This window comes from Pogoniulus pusillus, chromosome 24 (assembly GCF_015220805.1).
Source record: "Pogoniulus pusillus isolate bPogPus1 chromosome 24, bPogPus1.pri, whole genome shotgun sequence".
NCBI lineage: Eukaryota > Metazoa > Chordata > Aves > Piciformes > Lybiidae > Pogoniulus > Pogoniulus pusillus.
The window spans coordinates 5,187,967-5,209,455 of record NC_087287.1 but is presented as its reverse complement, the minus strand read 5'-3'; the positions used below and the strand labels follow the sequence as shown (position 1 = coordinate 5,209,455).

General features: G+C 45.6%; 1 protein-coding gene across 1 annotated transcript in view; it reads left to right on the top strand.

Moving 5' to 3' along the window:
- Window positions 1-795: 795 nt before the first annotated feature.
- The window catches only part of MUC6 (mucin 6, oligomeric mucus/gel-forming), a 57,392-nt gene continuing 36,698 nt past the window's right edge, over window positions 796-21,489 (top strand). The window contains exons 1-12 of the mRNA XM_064163994.1: window positions 796-847; window positions 8,064-8,126; window positions 10,656-10,896; window positions 12,428-12,554; window positions 13,276-13,363; window positions 15,112-15,221; window positions 15,869-16,076; window positions 16,730-16,852; window positions 17,994-18,114; window positions 19,458-19,596; window positions 20,775-20,879; window positions 21,408-21,480. Of these exons, the coding sequence (XP_064020064.1) occupies window positions 796-847; window positions 8,064-8,126; window positions 10,656-10,896; window positions 12,428-12,554; window positions 13,276-13,363; window positions 15,112-15,221; window positions 15,869-16,076; window positions 16,730-16,852; window positions 17,994-18,114; window positions 19,458-19,596; window positions 20,775-20,879; window positions 21,408-21,480 (1,450 nt within the window). The remainder of the gene's footprint in view (window positions 848-8,063; window positions 8,127-10,655; window positions 10,897-12,427; window positions 12,555-13,275; window positions 13,364-15,111; window positions 15,222-15,868; window positions 16,077-16,729; window positions 16,853-17,993; window positions 18,115-19,457; window positions 19,597-20,774; window positions 20,880-21,407; window positions 21,481-21,489) is intronic.

Sequence of the window (21,489 nt, the reverse complement as noted above, 5' to 3'; positions counted from 1 at the left end):
TTCCCCCCAGTCCTGTCACTCCATCATAGCCTAAAAAGTTCCTCCCCAGCTTTTTTGTAGCCCACTTCAGATACTGGAAAGCCACAAGAAAGTGACCTGGGAGCCTCCTCTGCTCCAGCCTGCACAGCCCCAACTCTTTCAGTCTGTGCTCACAGCAGAGCTGCTGCAGCCGCTGAGCATCCTTGTCACCCTTCTCTGGACACATCCTTCTTGTAATGGGGGCTCCAGAGCTGGCTGCGCTCTGTATCTCTGTCCATTTGTGCCCCTACTACCTCTTATCCACATGTCCTTCCCAGCAGTTCCCGAGCTGGGAACTCCAGCAGTTCCAGACCTCCTGCACTTCATTCTTCCACTTTGTGTGCTGGTCCAATATTATTCCTCTCCTTATCAGAAGCAGATCCTAATTGGTGTGCTGTTTGTCTTTCTCCACCTTGCTTTTTGGGTACAATACCAAATTTGTTCTGCAAATGAAGCTAAATGTGTTTGAGCTGTGACAAATAGGAGCCATTACAGAAACCTTGGGTGAATGATAATGAACTGGAGGAGGTTTGTGTTTTCTTTTGCCTTTCCTTTCTAAATGACCGTTAGGTGTGTTGAACTTGATGAAGAGGAGATCCTGTTTGGCGGGTACCCTGCTGTTTCTGAGAGCCATGGGAATGAGGGAGGGCAGTGCAATTCCATATATATAAAGCATCCAAGCTTGAAGAGGTAACCTAGAAAGCGGCAGCTGTGGCTCTGCCCATTTAGAACAGAGGAAAGCACCAAAAAGAAACCTCTCCAGATAAGGCATGCATCATGTTTCCAACAGTGATACTCCTAATCTTCTGCAGTTTTCTGCAGTCTGCTGGTAAGTCTAAGATGTCTGTCTTCCTCTTGCTGCAGGGATTAAAGGAAAAGATATCTGGCTTGGAACAAACTGGGTGGCTGTTGTGATACTACAGCACATGAGGCTCAGATCTTGCTCTTCTCCCCTTTGAGCATCTGGGTGACTGATGTGATATTACAGCATATGAGGCTCTGGTCTTGCTCTTCTCCACTTTGAGTATCTGAGTGACTGTTGTGAGCACATGAGGCTCAGGTCTTGTTCTTCTCTCCTTTGAGCATCTGGGTGACTGGTGTGATATCACAGCACATGAGGCTCAGGTCTTGCTCTTCTTTCCTTTGAGCATCAGAATGCTATTTTGTATTTTCTTCTCCCTCCCTGCATCTTAAAACACAACTGCATGTTTCATAAAGGCATGGCTGACACGGAGCTGTTTGTTCTGAGTTTTTAGAAACATGGTTACTGATTTTTCCCTAAATGGGAAAGAATTTGGGTTGTTCTGCCTGGAGAAGAGAAGGCTTTAGGGAGACCTTAGAGCTATGTTTCAGTATCTGAAGGGGATCTACAGGAAGGCTGGGGAAGAACTGTTCAGAAGAGCCTGTGGTGATGGGATGAGGGGCAATGGTTTGAAACTGCAGCAGGGGATATTTAGGTTGGACATCAGGAGGAAGTTCTGCACAATGAGAGTGGTGAAACACTGGCACAGGCTGTGCAGGGATGTGGTTAAGGCCCTATCCCTGCAGACATTCAAGATCAGCCTTGATGTGTCCCTGGGCAGCCTGATCTAATTGGAGATGTCTCTGCTGCCTGCAGGGTGGACTTCTGAGGGTCCCTTCCAACCCAGTGCAACCTGTGAAATTCTGGCTCCCCAGATGCAGGGAACAGTGTTTCAAGGAACTGCAGTTGCATTTCCAAGCTACCAAGTGTCTTCACCTTTCAGATGCTGATGATGCAGTGCCTTAGTGATGCCCCTGTGGAAGTAGAGCGATGATCAAACTCTTTCCCCTTTGTTCTGCAAGCTGGCAGAAGTGTGAGGCATGAGCTGTGTGACAGCATTACCTTCCTGTGAGCTGTGAGCATTACCTTCCTGAACAGTGACGTGATGGACAGAATCTCGTGCTGGAAAACACAAAATTTCTGCATGGCTCTGAAAGTTTTCTTCCATTGATCACTCAACACAGTTCTTTGCTTTGTAAAGGCTCCAGTCCTACTTTTTTTGTTGATCCAATCCATCTGAATGCTTTTAAGCCTTGACAAGTCAGTCTTTGGACTCTGCAGGTGCTCTGCCTTCTTACTCATTCCTCTTCCTGCAGTGTTTTCTGTGGATTCTTTGAGGGTAAACTTTTTTTTAAAATTATTATGGTTTGGCCTTGCTCAAGATATTTTCTTCCTTTGTATCTCCCCTGTATAGTCTCTCTAATGATCAATTGTTACAGCGCTGGTGTCAAGAACAGGTTGCAAGGTGCTAAAAAGCAAACTTCGCTTGCTTTGGCTTTGCACAAAGTTCCATTTACTTCTCCTGCCCCCTGATTACTACACTTAATGAACCATACAGTTCAGATTGCACGAGGACATGTGTCACAAATCACTGACTTGGGCTGCAGCACTGCAAAAAACAAAAGGAAATATAAGCAAATTAACCCTTTGGTAAAGCCTCAAAGGCAGTTTGCAGTCTCAGCTGTGTTGTTATAAATCCATTGGGTACATTAACGCTGTTGTAACCAAGGCAAACACTTGAACATGGGGGCCCAACCCCAGATGCCTGCAGGTCCTTCATCTAAATGACTTCAGGTTTTAGGTGAGTAGATGTATTCATATCAATACCAATATTTGTAATTAAGTGGACATTTACTGTTGACACCTACTCAGACACAAGCTTTATGAATCTACTTGGCACTTATAAGTAGTCCTATTAACAACTGTGCTGTCTAGGATGGAATTTCAGCTGCATTTAACCCCAAAAGCCTGAAAATAGGACTGCTTCTTGTAGATCGACCTCCTCATTTGGGGGTATAGCAACATTTTGAGGAGTTGTGAAGTCAGAGACAGTGAAAAATAAAATAATAAGGACTTGTGAAGTCCAAGACTGTGAAAACAAATAAAGGTTCCCTTCTGTCAAGTAAGAGTTTGAAGGCAAACAATTGTTGGAGGCATATCCACCAGAAGAGGTTGATCTGTCAGTTCTAAAAGTGGACGACATGCAGGATGCTCATGGCTTAAAACTCCAGATCCAAATCTTGTCTCTTTATCATGAGTTAAATCAAAGCAAGGACTTCAATTTTCCTCTCTGTGAATCTGTATCTATAATCCTGCACCTTGAGTCTGTCTCTAACTAGAAATGCAAATATTCATTGTCAGGACATATATTTGATGTGAAGTCTGGTGGCAACTGACAGGCTCACTTCTTTCCTTGATAACTCTAGAAAAGCAGCAAACATAGAATCATAGAATCTTGTCTTTTCTAGCTTTTACTTGACATATAGCTGCTACTTCTACCTTTTACTTGACATATAGCTGCTACTTCTACTCTTAACATAAACCTGCTTCTACTAGCTTTTACTTGACACAAACCTGCTACTTCTACCTTTTACATGACATAAACCTGCTACTTCTAGCATTTATTTAACATAAACTTGCTACTGCTACCTTTTCCTTGCCATTAACCTGCTATTTCTACATTTTACTTAGCGTAAATCTGCTAGTTTTAGTTTTCACTTGACATAAACCTGCTACTTCTAGTTTTTACTTGACATATAGCTGCTACTTCTACCTTTAACATAAACTTGCTTCTACTAGCTTTCACTTGACATAAACATGCTACTTCTACCTTTTACTTAATATAAACCTGCTAGTTTTAGTTTTTACTTGACATAAACCTGCTACTTCCACCTTTTATTTGACATAAACCTGCTACTTCTAGCTTTAACATAAACCTGCTACATCTGGCTTTTATTTGACATAAACCTGCTACTTCTAGCTTTTACTTAACACAAACATACTACTTCTAGCATTTACTTGAGATAAACCTGCTACTTCTAGCATTTACTTGACACAAACCTGCTACTTGTAGCTTCTGCTTACTAAGAGATGCTGACTGATTAAACCAAGGCTTCACCACTTTGGTTGCTAGATCTTTAAGAGACGTTTGTGTATGGTTGTGATGTTTTTTCTTACCATGATTGATGCTGAAGAGCATCTTACCATGATTTGATAGTGAAGAGAAATCATTGTGGACATGAGCAAATGGTTGCTACTGTTACAGGGATGATTCTAGCACTGTCCTTGCTGTCAAATTTCATTTCAGGCTTATATATTTTCAAAGTTTTTATCTTTTCTAACATCTCAACATTTCTTCTTTTGTCCCCAAATGAGAAGATAAAAACTGAAGGCTTTACAGAACAGGAATCCTAAATTATCTCTGTTTTGAAAGTACCAGAAAATGATTTGGCTTCAGTGCTTTACATTGAGTGGAAATAGTTTGATTTCATTCATTTGGATGTCATCAGGTACTTTGACTATAGTCATGACAACATAAAATGGTATTTTCCCATAGGAATGGGAACAAAATGAGCTATTCCTGCACAGTGGATCAAGTTCCCTGTCTGGGATGCATTGCTAGGCAGCCTGAAGAGACAGAAACTGCACTTTGCCAGGTGTGATTCTCACGCAAGCCAGGCTGGCTAGAGTAGGGATTGAAAGTAAAGCTTCCTTTATCTAGGGGAAATGCTGCTTAAAGTTCTGCTGAGCTGAGAGAGGTTGAGAAGAGCTTGAGAGAGCTGGAGCTTTTAGCTTGGACAAGAGGAGTTTAAAAGGTGACCTCATTCGTGTTTATAAAGATGTAAAGGTGAGTGCCAGGAGGCTGGAGCCAGGCTCTGACAGGTGATACTCCATGACAGCACAAGGGGCAATGCTGGAAGCTGAGGTATAGGAAGTTTCATGGAAACATGAGGAGACATGTGAGGGTGCCAGAACATGGAAACATGAGGAGACATGTGAGGGTGCCAGAAGCCTGGATCAGGCTGCCCAGGGGGGTTGTAGAGTCTCCCTCTCTGAAGATATTCAAGACCTATCTGGATGTGTTCCTGTGTGATCTGCTCTAGGTGATCCTGCTCTGCAGAGGACTTGGCCTGGAGGAGCTTTGGAGGTCCCTTCCAGCCCCTGATATTCTGTGATTCACAGAATCATAGAATGGTTTAGGTTGGAAGGGACCTCAAAGCTCAGCCAGTTCCAACCCCCTGCCATAGGCAGGGACACCTCCCACTAGAACAGGTTGCCCAAGGCCTCATCCAGCCTGGCCTTGAACAACACTGGTCCCAGGACTGATCTCTGAGGGACTCCACTTGTCACTGGCCTCCACTTGGACATGAAGCCAATGACAGCCACCCTTTGGGTGAGGCCATCAAGCCACTTCTTTATCCATCTGAGGGCAGCTGTTACACAGCCTTAAATTCCATTAATGTAGTGCTTAGAGTCTGGGATTAAGCTGTAGCAATTGCTATACTGTTAAACCAACCACTAAAGCTTATTGAACAAATGGAGATACCAAAATCAAGAGTCCCCAAAAAAGGCAGCAGCAGCTCTAGGTGTAAACAGTGTTAGCTCTGTAGTCTCACACACCAACTCTATGCCTTCCTATGGTGTGCTTGCAGTTGTGCATGCTTCACCAGGAGCTTGGAAAGGCAGAGGAAGCTGAATGCTCCACCCTGAAGATGCCTGTTGAGCTGCAGGCTGACCATGGAGGTTGTACTGGCAAAGTTTCAAGCAATTATGGGTCAGTCCTGACTAATTATAGAGGACAAGGCAGCATGAATAGGATCTACAGTGATGGTGTGTGTCAGACCACTGTGGAAGTTGGAGTGCTGGGCACACAGTGAGTACAGCAGCTCATGACACAGCAGCTAATGAGGTCGCTCTGTGCTTGTGGAAATGTTCTTGTTTAGGTTATTAAGAAGTTATTATGCTGGTAACTTACTCCCATTTAGAGAAAGTGTCTTCCATTGTACTCTTGGGTGTCAGTTTGGTTTGTAGAGCACTGTCCCATTGAGATGGACAGAGTATCTGGGAGGAAACAGAGGGAGTGCTTCTCACTGAACTTCTGCCTTGGCATTTGCACTGCAGAGTCACCTTTCAGGAATAAAACCTGTGAAGGTTTCCTTTGCACCAATGAGGAGAGATAAAATATGTGTGCCTAACCCACTTGCTCCGTGTTAGATGCACAGTTTGCACATCCTTTTGTGCTCTCAAACTCGTGTTTACTTCCACAGCCTGTGAAAAGGGCCTGGAGAACTGGCAGAGATGAATGCCTTTTAAAGTTATTAGAGCATTTGGGGTGGGAACAACTTCATTGGACTTAACAGCCTTGATTTACTTCACAGAAGCACAGAATTAACCAGGTTGAAAAAGACCTCTGCGATCATCGAGTCCAATCTAACACCTAATTAAGTAAGAAATCAGAGGCATTGACTGTTCAATTTCAATTTGATTCCTTAGAAATGTAGTTTTTGACAGGAATGAGCAAATGTCATCATGCTGCCATGCTGTGTTTTAGAGGCCATGCTGTCAGAATCACAGATTCACAGAATTAACTAGGTTGGAAAAGACCTCTGAGACCACCAAGTCCAACCTATCACCTAACACCTTCTAATTAACTAACTCATGGCACTAAGTGCCTCATCCAACCTCCCTTCTGTCTGGTCGTCCTAATACCTAAGCTGATATACTAAACAAATTCCACCAGGGTAGTATTTTAGCTCTTAAAAGCTCAGATTAGTTTGCCCACCTAACATCTTCCCAACTATTACTTCAGAGAAGAGCTGATGGGAAAGCTGGAGCTGCCTGGCTCTCAGATCCAAAGCAAAGGCAGATGCTGAAACTCTTATTCCTCAGTTTGCCCTCTACTGCTTTAACCTAGCCTCACAAGGCAGAACTTCAGCTGCTTTCCTACAGCCCTTCAGACACCACATGATAAACATGTTCAGCAGCACAGCATGGAACAGGCTCTAAAGAGCCTATGCCAGCTGGAGAGCTCCTTAGAGGTTTTCTTCAGTATATAAGAAAGCAACAGAAGCCTGCAGAGCTCAAGTGTATACAGAGAGGTGAACAGAGACTTAGCCTAGTTTAAGTGATTAAAACCTTCTGCCATAACAGAATCCTAAAGGGTTATAGGGCTTCTACATCATATCTGCTTCTGCTGTCTAAGAAACACTGGACCTGAGGAACTTCAAACATGAGCAGCACATTTCTGAAGACCCCAGCTTCTATTTCTTACAGCTTGCTTTGCTTGTCCCCATCCAGCTATCGACACATAGGCTGCAGCACTGCCCTGTGAGGAGGGGCTGAGCGACCTGGAGCTGTTTGTCTGCTCAAGAGAAGACTTAGAGGGGATCTAATCAATGTCTACAAATATCTGAGGGCTGGGGGTCAAGAGGGAGGGGACAAACTCTGTTCAGTTGCACCCTGAGATGAGACAAGGGGCAATGGGTATAAACTACAGCACAGAAAGTGCCACTTCAACATGAGGAAGAACTTCTTTACTGCAAGGCTCACAGAGCAGTGGAACAAGCTCCCCAGAGAAGTTGTGCAATCTCCTTGCCTTTCAAGACCCATTTGGATGTGTTCCTGCACTGGATTCTCTGCTCCTGCTCTAGCAGGGGGTTTGAGCTCAATGATCTATGGAGATCCCTTCCAACCCCTAACATCCTGTGATCTTGTGACTCCATGAAAGCTCACTCCATGCACCTCTGTCCCTGCACAAGGCTCACTACTCGTAGGTTGGCTGTGCTGGCCCTTCTCAACATCTATCTTATTCTCTTCTCACACTGGGCAGACAGCAAGCTGCCAGGTGGAAGAACCCTTGAATGCATATGAGGGCATGGTGCAGTTGTGCATGTGCACTAGGTCTTGGTTTGTGACATGAGAGGGACCATACTCATTACAATCTATAGCTACCTGAAGGGAGGCTGTAGCCAGGTGGGGTTGGGCTCTTCTGCCAGGCAAGCAGAAGGTGGTGGCTGCTCCCTCCCTGGAGATGTTAAAAGCCAGGTTGGATGAGGCCTTGAGCAACTTCTTCTAGTGAGAGGTGTCCTTGCCTATGGCAGGGGGTTGGAACTGGATGAGCCTTGAGGTCCCTTCCAACCTAAACCTATGATTCTATGTGTTTAAAAATAAGCAAATAAAGATACAAATGTTCAGCTTCCTTGTGCCTAGAGTGTAACTGTCATATTTGTATTCCCTTTCACAGCTTTTGAAGGAAATTATTGGCCCAAATTCGTTCTCCAAAAACAGAAAGAATCTCTACAAAGAGGTAAGTGCCTGACCTGGTATTTAATGCTCACCTTGCAGCTACAAGTAGCAAATCCATACTGCAGAGGACACTGTACAAAACACATAATAGAACTAAATCCTTGTCTCAAAGAGAAAGTGTTTGAAAACATTAGTTGTAGAAATTCCAGATGGAGAATTTGCCTACAAAAAAGATAGAAATGTTTTTTTCCCTCTGGTATGTTTTACACCAAATGGAAAGTGCTTGCATGTGGCCTTGATGAGGTTTGATGCCAAAGGATAGAAGCAGTGAGCATTTTGGTAGCCTCTCACACCTACAAAGTGGTTATTGGGGCTATTTGTGTGCTCTCTTTGATTTTTCATTCCCAATGGATATTAGCTAAACATAAAGGAAATGGAAAGCTGGGAAGGGATTTTTTAGGCTGCCAAGTAGTGATAGGACTGGGGGGAATGGAATAAAACTAGAAATGGGGAGATTCAGACTGTATGTTAGGAAGAAGTTCTTCAGCATGAGGGTGATGAGACCCTGGAACGGGATGCCCAGGGAGGTGGTGGAAGCCTCATCCCTGGAGGTGTTTAAGGCCAGGCTGGATGAGGCTCTGGACAGCCTGATCTAGTGTGAGAGGTCCCTGCCCATGGCAGGGGCATTGGAATTGGCTGATCCTTGTGGTCCCTTCCAACCCTGACTGATTCTGATTCTACTCTATGATTCTACGATTCTGCTCTATGATTCTATAGTTCTGTTCTATGATTCTACTGTTTTGATGCTACAACATCAATTAAATTAAATAAAGCTGAATCTCCATATAGGCTAGGGCCAGGTGAAATTAATTTACAGGTTGCAGGTTAAAACAAACTTCTGTGCAAATGAAGGGCCAGAATAAGCAATTGTTCCTCCTCACCTCCTTCATATCCAGCAGCCCGTGGAGAGTCAGGGTAGGGTCAGATCTCTGCTTCCCCATCCAGCTATGTCAGCTGCAGATGTTGTTTTTCCAGTTCTGGTAGTTTCCCAGAAGATTTCCCTTAATGCCCAGAAGGACTTGTGTGCATGCACCCAAACCTGTCAGCAAAATGAACATCAGCCACTTATTTACTGCAGATTGGTGCCATTCCTTTTGAGCCTAAGGAATACAAAACATAGTAAGGCATCATCTCACTCAGGCAAAAACAGATGCCATGCCAAAACACAAAATAATTGGCATCTTATAGCTTTAAAGTGCTCAAAATCTTAGCTGTCAGAAGTAGTGTTAGGAAGGTTAAGGTGGTACAGATCTTAGCTGCCAGAAGCATTGTTAGGAAGGTTAAAGTGGTACAGCTCTTAGCTGCCAGAAAGGCAGACATCATTAAAACCTTACCTCAGAATTAAAATGGCACATTCTGGCAGCAGAGATTGTGCTGTGCTCTGTTACAAGGACATTTCACTTTGGTTCAAGCAGTTGGAAGGCAGAGTGCAAGGAGGGTAAGCAGATAAATCTCAACAGCCTGACAAAATCCCCTGGACTGAAAATAATTGGAGGCTGAGGGAGAATCTCTCTATGCACTTGACTTGAGGGCACCCTTCCCTTGGGTGGTCTCTTAATGATCACTGCTGGAAATAAGAACCTGAGCTAGATCAGTGCTTGGTCAGAAGCAATGCAACTTCTCACATGCCCCTTTCTGAAGAAATAAGAGACATTGACTGTTAAATTTCAACTTGATTCCTTAGAAATGTAGTTTTTGATAGGAATGAGCAAATGTCATCACGCTGCCATGCTGTGTTTTAGAAGCCATGCTGTCAGAATCACAGAGTTAACCAGGTTGGAAAAGACCTTAAAGGTCGTCAAGTCCAACTTATCACCTAACACCTTCTAATTAACTAAACCATGGCACTAAGTGTCTCATTCAGTCTTCTTTTGAACACCTTCAGATGTTCAGCATGAACCTGCACTAGCACAGCTTGAGGCTGTGTCCTCTTGTTCTGTCACTGGTTACAGGTGTGCTGGGGGAGGTCTAGGCTGGATGTTGTTAGGAAGTTGTTGGCAGAGAGAGTGATTGGCATTGGAATGGGCTGCCCAGGGAGGTGGTGGAGTCGCCATCCCTGGAGGTGCTGAAGCCAAGCCAGGCTGAGACACTTAGTGCCATGGTCTGGCTGATTGGCTAGGGCTGGGTGCTAGGTTGGACTGGATGAGCTTGGAAGTCTCTTCCAGCCTGCTTGACTCTATAGTTCTACATCTCCTTTGCTACCTCTGCTGCCTTCCCATACAATTTCAAATTTAGCTGCAGTCCTTTTCTTCAGCAGAGAGGAGGCTCTTGTCTGAATCCCATACTCTAAAGGATCTGTTGAAAGCTCTGGAATAAGCCATCAGCAATGCTGAAATTGGAGTCCTTTTGATGATCACAGACAATCTTGGAGCTCTCTTCCAACCTGGTTGATTCTATGATTCTATGATTGACCTGAGGAGATCCTCACTAGTTTTCCTGCCAGTTCTGTTTTAAATGGCAATCAGAATGTGCAAATATGCTGGCAGGAGACCTAAATCCCCCTTTTCCCCCCTCTCTTTCACTTTCCTAGTTCTGAGCAAGGATTCCTGTTCCACCTGGGGAGGAGGACATTTTTCCACCTTTGATAAATACCAGTACGACTTCACCGGGACCTGCAACTACATCTTTGCAACTGTATGTGATGAAAGCAGCCCAGACTTCAACATTCAGTTCCGCCGTGGGCTGGACAAAAAGATCAAGAGGATCATTATTGAGCTGGGCCCTGCTGTGGTCATCGTTGAGAAAGGCACCATTTTTGTCAGGAATGTCGGGTAAGATTCTCTGATGAATGAGGACAACAGCGCTTAAAGGAGGCCTGGAGTTGTGTAGGAGCTGCACTAAAGAAGACTAGCAAAAGACAATCAGTCAAGTAGGGAAGGGAGCAGAGCTAAGTGGACTCTACTCCCATTTCCTCTTGTCAAGCATTCACGTTTTTTGTTTCATGTGCAGTCAGTTGAAGCAAGCCCAGAGTACATTTGTGTAGGCAAAGGAACAAACCAACCTTTTCACACTCCTCACGCTGAACGTAGAGTCTTCTAGATAGTATTTGTCTGCTTGTGCTTATCCCCGCTGCAAGCACAGATGAATGACAGAATGGCAGGGGCTGGAAGGCACCTCCAAAGCTCCTCCAGTCCATCCCCCTGCAGAGCAAGATCACCCAGAGCAAATCACACAGGAACACATCTAAGCAGGTTTTGAGCATCTCCAGAGAGGGAGACTCCACAACGCCCCCTGGGCAGCCTGTGCCAGTGTTCAAGGGAAGTTCTTCTCCACATCTACTCTGCCCTGGTGAGACCTCATTTTGAGTACTACCTTCAGTTTTGGGCTCCCCACTTGAAGAGGGACAGAATTCTGCTGGAGAGAGGCCAGCAGAGGACTACGAGGATGATGAGGGGACTGGAGCACTGCCTGATGAGGAGAGGCTGAGGGACCTGGGGCTGAGAGTCTGGAGAAGACTGAGAAGGGATTTAATCAATGTCTATAAATATCTGAGGGCTGGGGGTCAGGAGGGGGGGACAGGCTCTGCTCACTTGCTCCCTGGGAGAGGACAAGCAGCAATGGATGGAAGCTGCAGCACAGGAGGTTCCACCTCAACACAAGGGGAACTTCTTGACTGTAAGGGTCCCAGAGCACTGGCACAGGCTGCCCAGAGAGGCTGTGGAGTCTCCTTCTGTGGAGCCTTTCAAGGCCTATCTGGATGTGTTCCTGTGTGACCTGAACTAGATTGTATGGTCCTGCTCTGGCAGGGGGGTTGGACTCAATGATCTCTTTGGGTCTCTTCCAACCCCTGACATCCTGTGAGCCTGTGATCTCCTGGTGATTCTTCTTTGAAGCTGCTGACATTGAATTTCATCAACAGAAATTTTAATGTAACTGAAAATGTTACAGCTAAGAATGAAAGAAAGAAAGACAAAAAAGCCAACAATTATTTGGATGGTGAGACATTGGCACAGGCAGCCCAGGGAGGTTGTGGCTGCTCCCTCTCTGGAGGTGTTCAAGGCTTTGAGCAAGCTGTTCTAGTGGGAGGTGTCCCTGCCTGTGGCAGAAGGTTGGAACTGGATGACCTTTAAGGTCCCTTCCAAACTAAACCATTCTGTGATTCTATGGTTTAGTTAATTAGAAGGTGTTAGGTGAGAGGTTGGACTCAATGAGCTCAGAGGTCCTTTCCTACCTGGTTAATTCTGTGATTTCATGCTGCTGCAAGTACTCAGGCTGTAGGTGGATAGTAGTTAAAAAAAGACAACTAGTAGCTGTGTGATGTTGGGGTGAGGAGGATCAGCTTCTCTTCTTGCTTCATTCCAGCATCATCCAGTTGCCTTACACCAGCAATGGAATCCAAATAGCACCTTATGGACGCAACATCCGCCTGGTGGCCAGGCTGATGGAGATGGAACTGGCTGTCATGTGGAATAACGATGACTACCTCATGGTTAGTGGAATGCTGTCATGAAGCAGAAGACAGAGTTCTCAACCATCTACTGGAATGCTAAGAACTCTTTAGACTTAAAGTGTGCTTCTTGCATCTCTTTGTTCTTTGGGTATTTACTCTTTTCCTGCATCATCCATTCCTCTTGGAATCAACAGCTTTGCTTTGGTACCTGCATAGGCCCCCTCCCTGGAGATGTTTAAGGCCAGGCTAGACAAGGCTGTGGCCAGCCTGAACTAGAGTAGGGTGTCCCTGCCCATGGCAGGGGGTTGGAACTGGATGCTCCTTGTGATCCCTTCCAACCCTAACTGATGCAAGTCCCAGTCTGTACTTGGAGAAGGTTAGGCATTTCAGAATATGCTGGAAGCGGGGGGGGGGGGAGAAAGGGATCCAGTTTGTAATGTGACAAGGCCTAAGGGACTCTGTTTTGACTGGGGCAAGGCCTAAGGTGTACTTGGAGAGGTTAAAGGGTTCAGTCTAACCCTGCTCTCCCTCAGCTTCAAGCCCTTGTGCTGTTGTTAGACACTCTGGTGAAAAGTCCCCCTGCAGCCTTCCTGTTAGGATCCCTTCAGGTAAACTACTGCTTCCAAAACTCTTCCTCCAGTCAAGCCTTTGAATTTAATGAGGAGAATCACCTTTAATAGGATCCTTGAGGAAGGTGATGCTGGATAGATCATTTTACTCAGGGCAATGCTTTGAAATGTTTTGTTTTCTTTTATTTTAGGTTTTGGCTGAAAGAAAATACATGGGGAAAATGTGTGGGATGTGTGGAAATTATGATGGTTATGAACTGAATGAATTTGTGAGTGAAGGTAAGCTCCAAAGACAGCTCAGATGGAAGAACTACTTGAACTCAGGCAAGGTAGAAGGTTAATTGTCTACTGACATTGCTCTGACTGCTCTCTCAGTGCCAGGATTGAGTGAAACACTCCCACAGGTCACCAACTTTTATCATGATATCTCTGGATATTTTCAAGGCCTGTCTGGGTATGTAACATCAAACTGCACAGTAAACTACTCTTGGATTCACAGAGCCAGGTGAAATTTTTTACACACACAGCACAGAAGAGAGTTCTAAAAACATGATATTTTGAGGGTTGTGAAGACATTAGCCCCACCTGAAGAGGGAGAAGAGGAGGATAAGGGGAGACCTCATGGCTGTCTACAGCTATCTGAAGGGAGGTTGTGAAGAGGTTGGTGCTGGTCTCTTCTCACAGGTGACAGAACAAGAGGGAATGGCCTCAAACTGTGACTGGGGAAGTTTAGACTAAACATGAAGAAAAATGTTTTCCCAGCAAGAGTGGTCAGGGATTGGTATGAGCTGCCCAGGGAGGGTGATGGAGTCAGCAGCCCTGGGTGTGTTCAGAAGTGGTTTGGATGTGGTGCTTGGGGATATGGTTTAGGGTGACCCATGTAGGGTAGGGATAACGATTTGATTTGATGATACTGGGGCGGCTTTTACAACCTGAATGCTTCTCTGGCTCCATGAAGAGGTGTGAATCAGCAGCTGGCAAGAGAAAATAGAGCTGGCAGAAAAAGAGCAGCTGCTGTTGTACTGTAGGGTAGTGGATGTGATGGATGAGGAAATAGCTCAGAGGGATGATCAAGCTGATAGCAGCATCCTTTAGTAATAGACTTCAGCTACAAGGCAAAAGAAGTGGTTGTTGTCATCAGAAAGATTGATTCATAGAATCAGTCAGGGTTGGAAGGGACCACAAGGATCATCTAGTTCCAACCTCCCTGCCATGGGCAGGGACACCCTACCTTAGAGCATACTGCCCACAGCCTCATCCAGCCTGGCCTTAAACACCTTCAGCCATGGGGCCTCAACCACCTCCCTGGGCAACCCATTCCAGCCTCTCACCACTCTCATGGTGCAGAACTTCCTCCTCACATCCAGTCTGAATCTCTCCACCTCCAGCTTTGCTCCATTCCCCCTAGTCCTGTCACTCCCTGAGAGCCTAAAAAGTCCCTCCCCAGTTTTGATTGTTAGGACCTCTCTCAGTCAAAGAGGAGGAGGTGCTGGAGCAAATGCAGAGGAGGGCAACAAAGCTGGTGAAGAGAGCCTAGAGAGTAGAGTAAACCTTATGAGGACAGCTGAGGGAGCTGGGGCTGTTCAGTTTGAAAAATAGGAGGCCGAGGGGAGGTCTCATCACTCTCTACAACTGCCTGAAAGGACATTGTGGAGAGAGGTTGATGCAGGTGTCTCCTCAGAGCCAAATGGTGATAGAACAAGATGAAAAGGCCTCAAACTGTGACTGGGTAGATTTAGACTGGATATCAGGACAAAAAATGTTTCACAGAAATAGTGCTCAGGCATTGGAATGAACTGCCCAAGGAGGTGGTTGAGTCACCAACCCTGGATGTGTTTTAAAGTCGATGCGGTGCTTAGGGATGTGGTTTAGGTTGAACCTTGTAGAGTAGGGCATCAGTTGGACTTGGTGATCCCGAGGGTCTTTTCCAACCAGAATGTTTCTGTGATTTGAATTTTGCTACATCACAGCAAGAAGCAAACAAATCCCTATTTCTCCCTGACAAATTCCAACACTTGGCTTTGCAGGTAAATCTCTGGATACATACAAATTCGCTGCGTTACAGAAGATGGATGATCCATCTGAGATCTGCCTGTCTGAGGAGATCTCCATCTCCACCCTTCCTCACAACAAATATGTAAGAAAGATCTTCTTCCTCCTCCTCCCTCCTTCTTCCTTCTCCCCCCTTCTTCCTCCTCCCTCCTCTTCCCTCTTTCCTCCTTCATCCTTCTTCCTCCTCCGTCCTTCTCCTCCCTCCTCCTCCTTCCTTCCTCCTCCTTCCTCTTCTTCTTGTTCTCCTTCCTCCTCCTTATTCCTTCTTCCTTTTTGCAGCTGGATTCTTAACAAAGCTGGGAGATAGATGGATAGAAATCAACTCTGGAGAGGCAGCAGTTCCAGTGAACTGACTTCCATGAAAAGGGATAAAGCCACCACACAATCTCAAGTTGTGCCAGGGGAGGTCTAGACTGGATGTGAGGAGGAAGTTCTTTCCAGAGACAGTGATTGGCATTGGAATTGGCTGCCCAGGGAGGTGGTGGAGTCACTGTCCCTGGAGGTGCTCAAGCAAAGACTGGATGAGGCACTCAGTGCCATGGTCTGGTTGATTGGCTAGGGCTGGGTGCTAGGTTAGGCTAAATAAGTTTGGAGGTCTCTTCCAACCTGCTTGATTCTATGATCTCCAGAGGTCCTTTCCAACCCCCACCATGCTGGGATTCTGCTTCTATTTTGGCTTCCTACATGGGGGAAAACACTGCCAGAAGTAACTCTTTTCCTCTCTCTATTTAGGCCATGATCTGCTCCCAGCTTCTTAACTTGGTGTCACCAACTTGCAGCGTGCCAAAGGATGGGTTTGTTGTTCGTTGCCAGATGGATATGCAGGACTGCAGTGAGCCAGGGCAAAACAACTGCACATGCCCTACACTGTCAGAGTACTCAAGGCAGTGTGCTATGTCCCACCAAGTGGTATACAACTGGAGGACTGAAAACTTCTGCTGTAAGTTCCAATGGCTTGTCCATAACAGACCATACTTAACCCTGTTATATCTTACACAGTGAGAATGATAATTAAGTGAAATTTAAATCAGCTGATAGAAAAGTCTCTGCTGTCTTAAAATTTCTTAGGAGAGGGGCCTTTGGGAAAGCATTAAGGAGGGCATGAAACCTCAAAGAGAAGGAGGAGGCAGGAAACACAGCTATGTCTAAATCAAATCACAGAACGATTTGGGTTGGACAGGACTGTGGAAGGTCATCTAGTCCATCTATGTTGAATTCCATACATTATACCTGCCAGGCAGCTGCATTCTAAAAAGCAGGTAACAGCTGAGAAGCAGCAACTGCAGATGATGAAGAATTATATCCTTTAAATCCTTCAAGTGGTACAGAAAAGCTGATTTGTGGCAGCTTACTGGGCTGCAGCACAGCCTTTTGCCATGCTTCAAGCTTCTGAAAGGAGTTTCTAGCAGAGGGGGCATGAAAAATGAATAAAAGCTAGAGGGCATATGGTGGTAATGATGAATACTCAGGTGATGGATGGAGTGCTGAGGCAAGGTAAGAGAATGTTAGTGCTTTCTCCATCCCAGGTGGCAGCTGAGAAATTCTTTTGTGTGTACACTTTAAGACTCTCAAGGTTTTCCCTGGTCATTGCAGCTGTGGGAACCTGTTCTGCCAACCAGATCTATGAGGAATGTGGTTCTCCATGCATTAAAACCTGTTCCAACCCAGAGTACAGTTGTTCCAGTCACTGTACCTATGGCTGCTTTTGTCCAGAAGGTAACATTTCTGTATTCATCATATTCTAAATGGCCCATACAAATGGGTTTGGGCATATATCCAATTGAGTGGAATAGATTCCTTCATAGTGACCTAGCAGTTCATTGCAGGGCATTGTGCTGCTAGAACTTTGTCTATGTTTGACTCATAACCAGGCCTAACTAAACTTCAGTGCCCAAAGACCCCTCTCCAGCAGAGGAAGAGAGATCCATGGGTTGAAATGAAAATAGATCTTATGAGATAGCCAAACTAATGCAAACACCAATGGAAAGCAAAGCAAGTTACAATCAACTCAGCAGAGGTACAGCAAAGAGAAGCAGGGTTGGAAAACACCCAAGAGAGAGCAAAAACCCAAACGAAAACTCCACCACCCTCATCAAACCTCTCTTTTTTTTACTGAGCCTGATGTTCATAGTCTGCAGCCACCTCTAGCCAGCTAAAGTCAGTTGTCCTGGCTGACTCCAAACTGATCACAACCTGCAGGAAGCTTGTGAAGGGTCTTGTGAGGAGTAGCTGAGGGACCTGGGGTTATTTAGCCTGGAGAAAAGGAGGCTGAGGGCAGAAGTTCTGGCTCTCTACAGCTCCCTGAAAGGAGGCTGCAGCCAGGTGGGTGTTGGTCTCTTCTCCCTATTAAGAAATGACAGAATGAGAGGAAATGGCCCCAAATTGCACTAGAGGAGGTTTAGATTGGACAAACTTCACTGAAGGAGTTCTCCAACACCAAAACAGACTTCCCAGGGAGGGGGTTGAATGCCCATCACTGGAGGTGTTGAAAAGATGCAGAAATGCGGTGCTGAGGGTCATGGTTTAGAGTGGTTTGATTTGACATGAAATGTTTCTATCATTCCACAATTCTATGACTCTCAAACTCACTTTGGAAGATATCTGAGCTATAACATCTTTAGTGCTAAGAAAGGACTCGGTGGAATGGAGCAAAGCTGGAGGTGGGGAGATTCAGACTGGACGTTTTTGAGCATGAGAGTGATGAGAGCCTGGAATGGGTTGGCCAGGGAGGTGGTTAAGGCTTCATCTCTGGCAGGGAGGTTGGAACTAGATGATCTTTGTGGTCCCTTCCAACCCTGACTGATTCTGTGAAGAAGGGAGGTGGAGAAGTATTGATTTTGTTTATCTCCTCTGGCAGGAACTGTCCTTGATGACATCTCAAAGAACAGAACTTGTGTTCACGTTGAGCAGTGTCCATGCTCACTGAATGGGCAAACATATGCCCCTGGAGAGACCATGACAGCAGCCTGCAGGACCTGGTGAGTAGCAACAGGCCCTTCCATCCTTGTCAAGAGATGGGAAGATTTAGCCCAGCTTCTAAGAGAGCAGCTGCAAATGTGTCACACCACCTCTGAGGCCACCTTCTCTGGATGATCCTTATGGTCCTTTCCAACCCTGATTGATTCTATGATTCTATCCTCAGAACTGCATCAATGAACACATCTTTCATGATTAATCTGCTGAGGAAAGTTTGCTGACAATCCCTAGGAGAGTTCAGCAGCTTTGAATGAAGGTGAACAACTTCAACTGACACAGGCAAAGAAAATCCAAATAGAGAATCACAGAATGATTTAGGTTGGAAGGGACCTCAAAGCCCATCCAGTTCCAATCCCCCACCATAGGCAGAGACACCTCTCACTAGAACAGGTCGCTCAAAGCCTCATCCAACCTGGCATTGAACACCTCCAGGGAGGGAGCAGCCACAACCTTACTGGGCAGCCTGTGCCAGTGTCTCACCATCCTCACTGCAAAGAACCCTTTCCTAACATCTAGTTTGAATTTCCCCTCTGCCAGTTTAAACCTCTTACCCCTTGTCCTGTCATTACAAGACATGGGGAAAAGAGTGATACAAATGTCATTTGTATCTAAGTTTTTAGCCCATAGAGAGATATCAAAACAGTGGAGAAATGAAGGTTGAGAGTGTATAGGTACCATACACTGCATTCACTTACCCCATTTGGTATGTTGAGCAGCTACAACAAAGCCTCCAGGCGGGAGGATGCAATCTTCTGCTGATGAATGGTGTCTTAGTGTGCTAGTTTGAGCCTAGCTGGGATACTGTAGTGAGAGGAATTAGATTCTAGGCTGTGAAAAAGAAACAATGCTGATGCCTGCTTCACTCATAGGCTTGCTGACATTGTTTAAAAACAAGGACACAAACATAGATAGCAGAGTTGCTCTCTGGCTGTATGCACTTCTCTCCCTAACCTGCTGTCTAACTAATCCTTTTGCTTCCTAACCCACCTGGATGATACTCTAAACTCATCTTGAACGTAAGGCAAAGTCTGGGATAAGGTAGAGGGATGGAGAAGAGGAGGAAAGGTGGTTGGCAGCCCCTCCTGGGGACTCTGGTTTCTGGGAGGGCTGTTGTGTTTGTGTGTTACCTTTAACTTGCCTATTTCTGTCTATAGCTGTATACATTGTAAATATCTGCTTATATGTTGTGCTAAGCTGTAAATATCAAGCTTCATTCTGATTCCCAGCTCAGCTGAGTCTAGTCTGGGTGATTTTCTTAAGCATGGGGGTGCAGGTAACACCCAAATCAGCACACTTAGTATGAGAATGACCTCACACCAAACACCTCTTTATTTTTCCCCCTCAGCACATGCCTGATGGGTCAATGGAACTGCAAAGAGTTGCCCTGCCCTGGAAGGTGTTCACTGGAAGGAGGCTCCTTTGTGACCACATTTGATTCTAGATCGTACAGGTTCCATGGAGTGTGCACTTATGTTCTTATGAAGGTAATTTCTGCAGTCCAGAAACACAATATTCATTGAATATAGAAACACAGAATCATTTAGGCTGGAAAGAACTTTTAAGGTCATTAAGTCCGACCATTAACCCGACACTGCCAAGTCTGCTGCTAAACTGTGCCCCCCAGCAACACACCTACAAGTCTTTGAGAAGCCTGCAGGGATGTGGACTCCACTACATAGAATCATAGAATGGGTTAGGTTGGAAGGGACCTCAAAGATCACCTAGTTCCAATCTCCCCACTGCAGGCAGGGACACCTCCCACTAGAACAGGTTGTTCAAGGCCTCATCCAACCTGGCCTTGAACACCTCCAGGGAAGGAGCAGTTACAACCTCCCTGGGCAACCTCTGCCAGTGTTTCCTTCCCAGAGCTTAACAACCCTTTAGGGGAAGATATTTTTCCTGCTATCCAACCTAAACCTCTGTTGCTCCAACTTGAGGACAATTACTTTCATTCTATCCTTGCTACTTGGAGGAACACATCCACACCCACCTCACTGCAACCTTCTTTCAGGTATTTGTAGAGAGTGAGAATGTCCCTCTCATATGGAATCATAGAATGGTTTAGGTTGGAAGGGACCTCAAAGCCCATCCAGTTCCAACTCACCATTGGCAGGGACACCTCCCACTAGAACAGGTCACTCAAGGCCTCATCCAACCTGGCATTGAATACTCCAGAGAGGAAGCAGCCACACCCTCCCTGGGCAACCTGTGCCAGTGTCTCACCACCCTCACTGGAAAGAACTTTGTCCTAATACCTAGTTTAAATCTCCCCTCTGACAGTTTAAACCCATTACTCTTCATCCTGTCATTACAAGACATTGTAAATTGTCCCTCCCCAGCCCTCCTGTAGGCCCCCTTCAGATGTTGGAAGGCCACTCCAAGGTCTCCTTAAAGACTTCTGTTCTCCAGACTGAAGAGCCCCAACTCTCTCAGCCTGTCCTCATAGCAGAGCTGCAGAGCTGCTGCAGCCCTCTCAGCATCTTTGTGATGCTCCTCTGGACTCGCTCCAATGGTTCCATATCCCCCTCATGTTGGGGGTTCCAGAACTGTACATAATCTGTCTTTGATTTCCACCTGGAATGCAAACTCTTCCTACAACACAGATTTATCCTGCACTTTGCAATTGCTCTGACACAGATTTCTCTCTTCTGTTTTCCCCCAGAGCTCCAGCCTGCCACACAACGGAACCCTGATGGCTGTGTATGAGAAGTCTGGGTACTCCCATTCTGAGACGTCCCTGAGTGCTCTCATTTACCTATCTTCAAAGGTCACTGTTCCCTCCACAGGGTCTATCTATCACATCAGTAACCAAAAGTACTGCAACTCATTGCCAGTAGCCTGAACTGAAAAATTATGGGAGACAGATAGCAAAGTAAGGTCATGTGTGTGCAGTAAAGGTCTTAGCTGCCACATCATCGACTTGGGAAGTTGTTTGCAATGTGAAAAATGAAACACAAAAAGTGAAGTGTAGAAACTGAAATGTGGAGGGGGAGATAAGTAGGGGGAGTGAGACATGTAGGTATGAGAAGTGAAATGTGGAAACTGAGTAAGATGGGGAAAAAGCTGGAATCCATCTTTTCCTGTTAGATAGGTCACTGATAACAGAGCTGCTGGAGCTAAAGAGCATCCAAATACCATCAGTACATCACAGGCTCACAGGATGTTAGGGGTTGGAAGGGACCCAAGGAGATCATCATGTCCAACCCCCCTGACAGAGCAGGACCACACAATCTAGCACAGATCACAGAGGAACACATCCATCTAATCTCTTCTGATCTGTGTCCTTCTCTTACAGGACAAAATTGTGATTTCTCAGAATGAACTCCTTACTGATGATGATGAACTTAAGAAGCTCCCTTACAGATCAGGTACAGAGA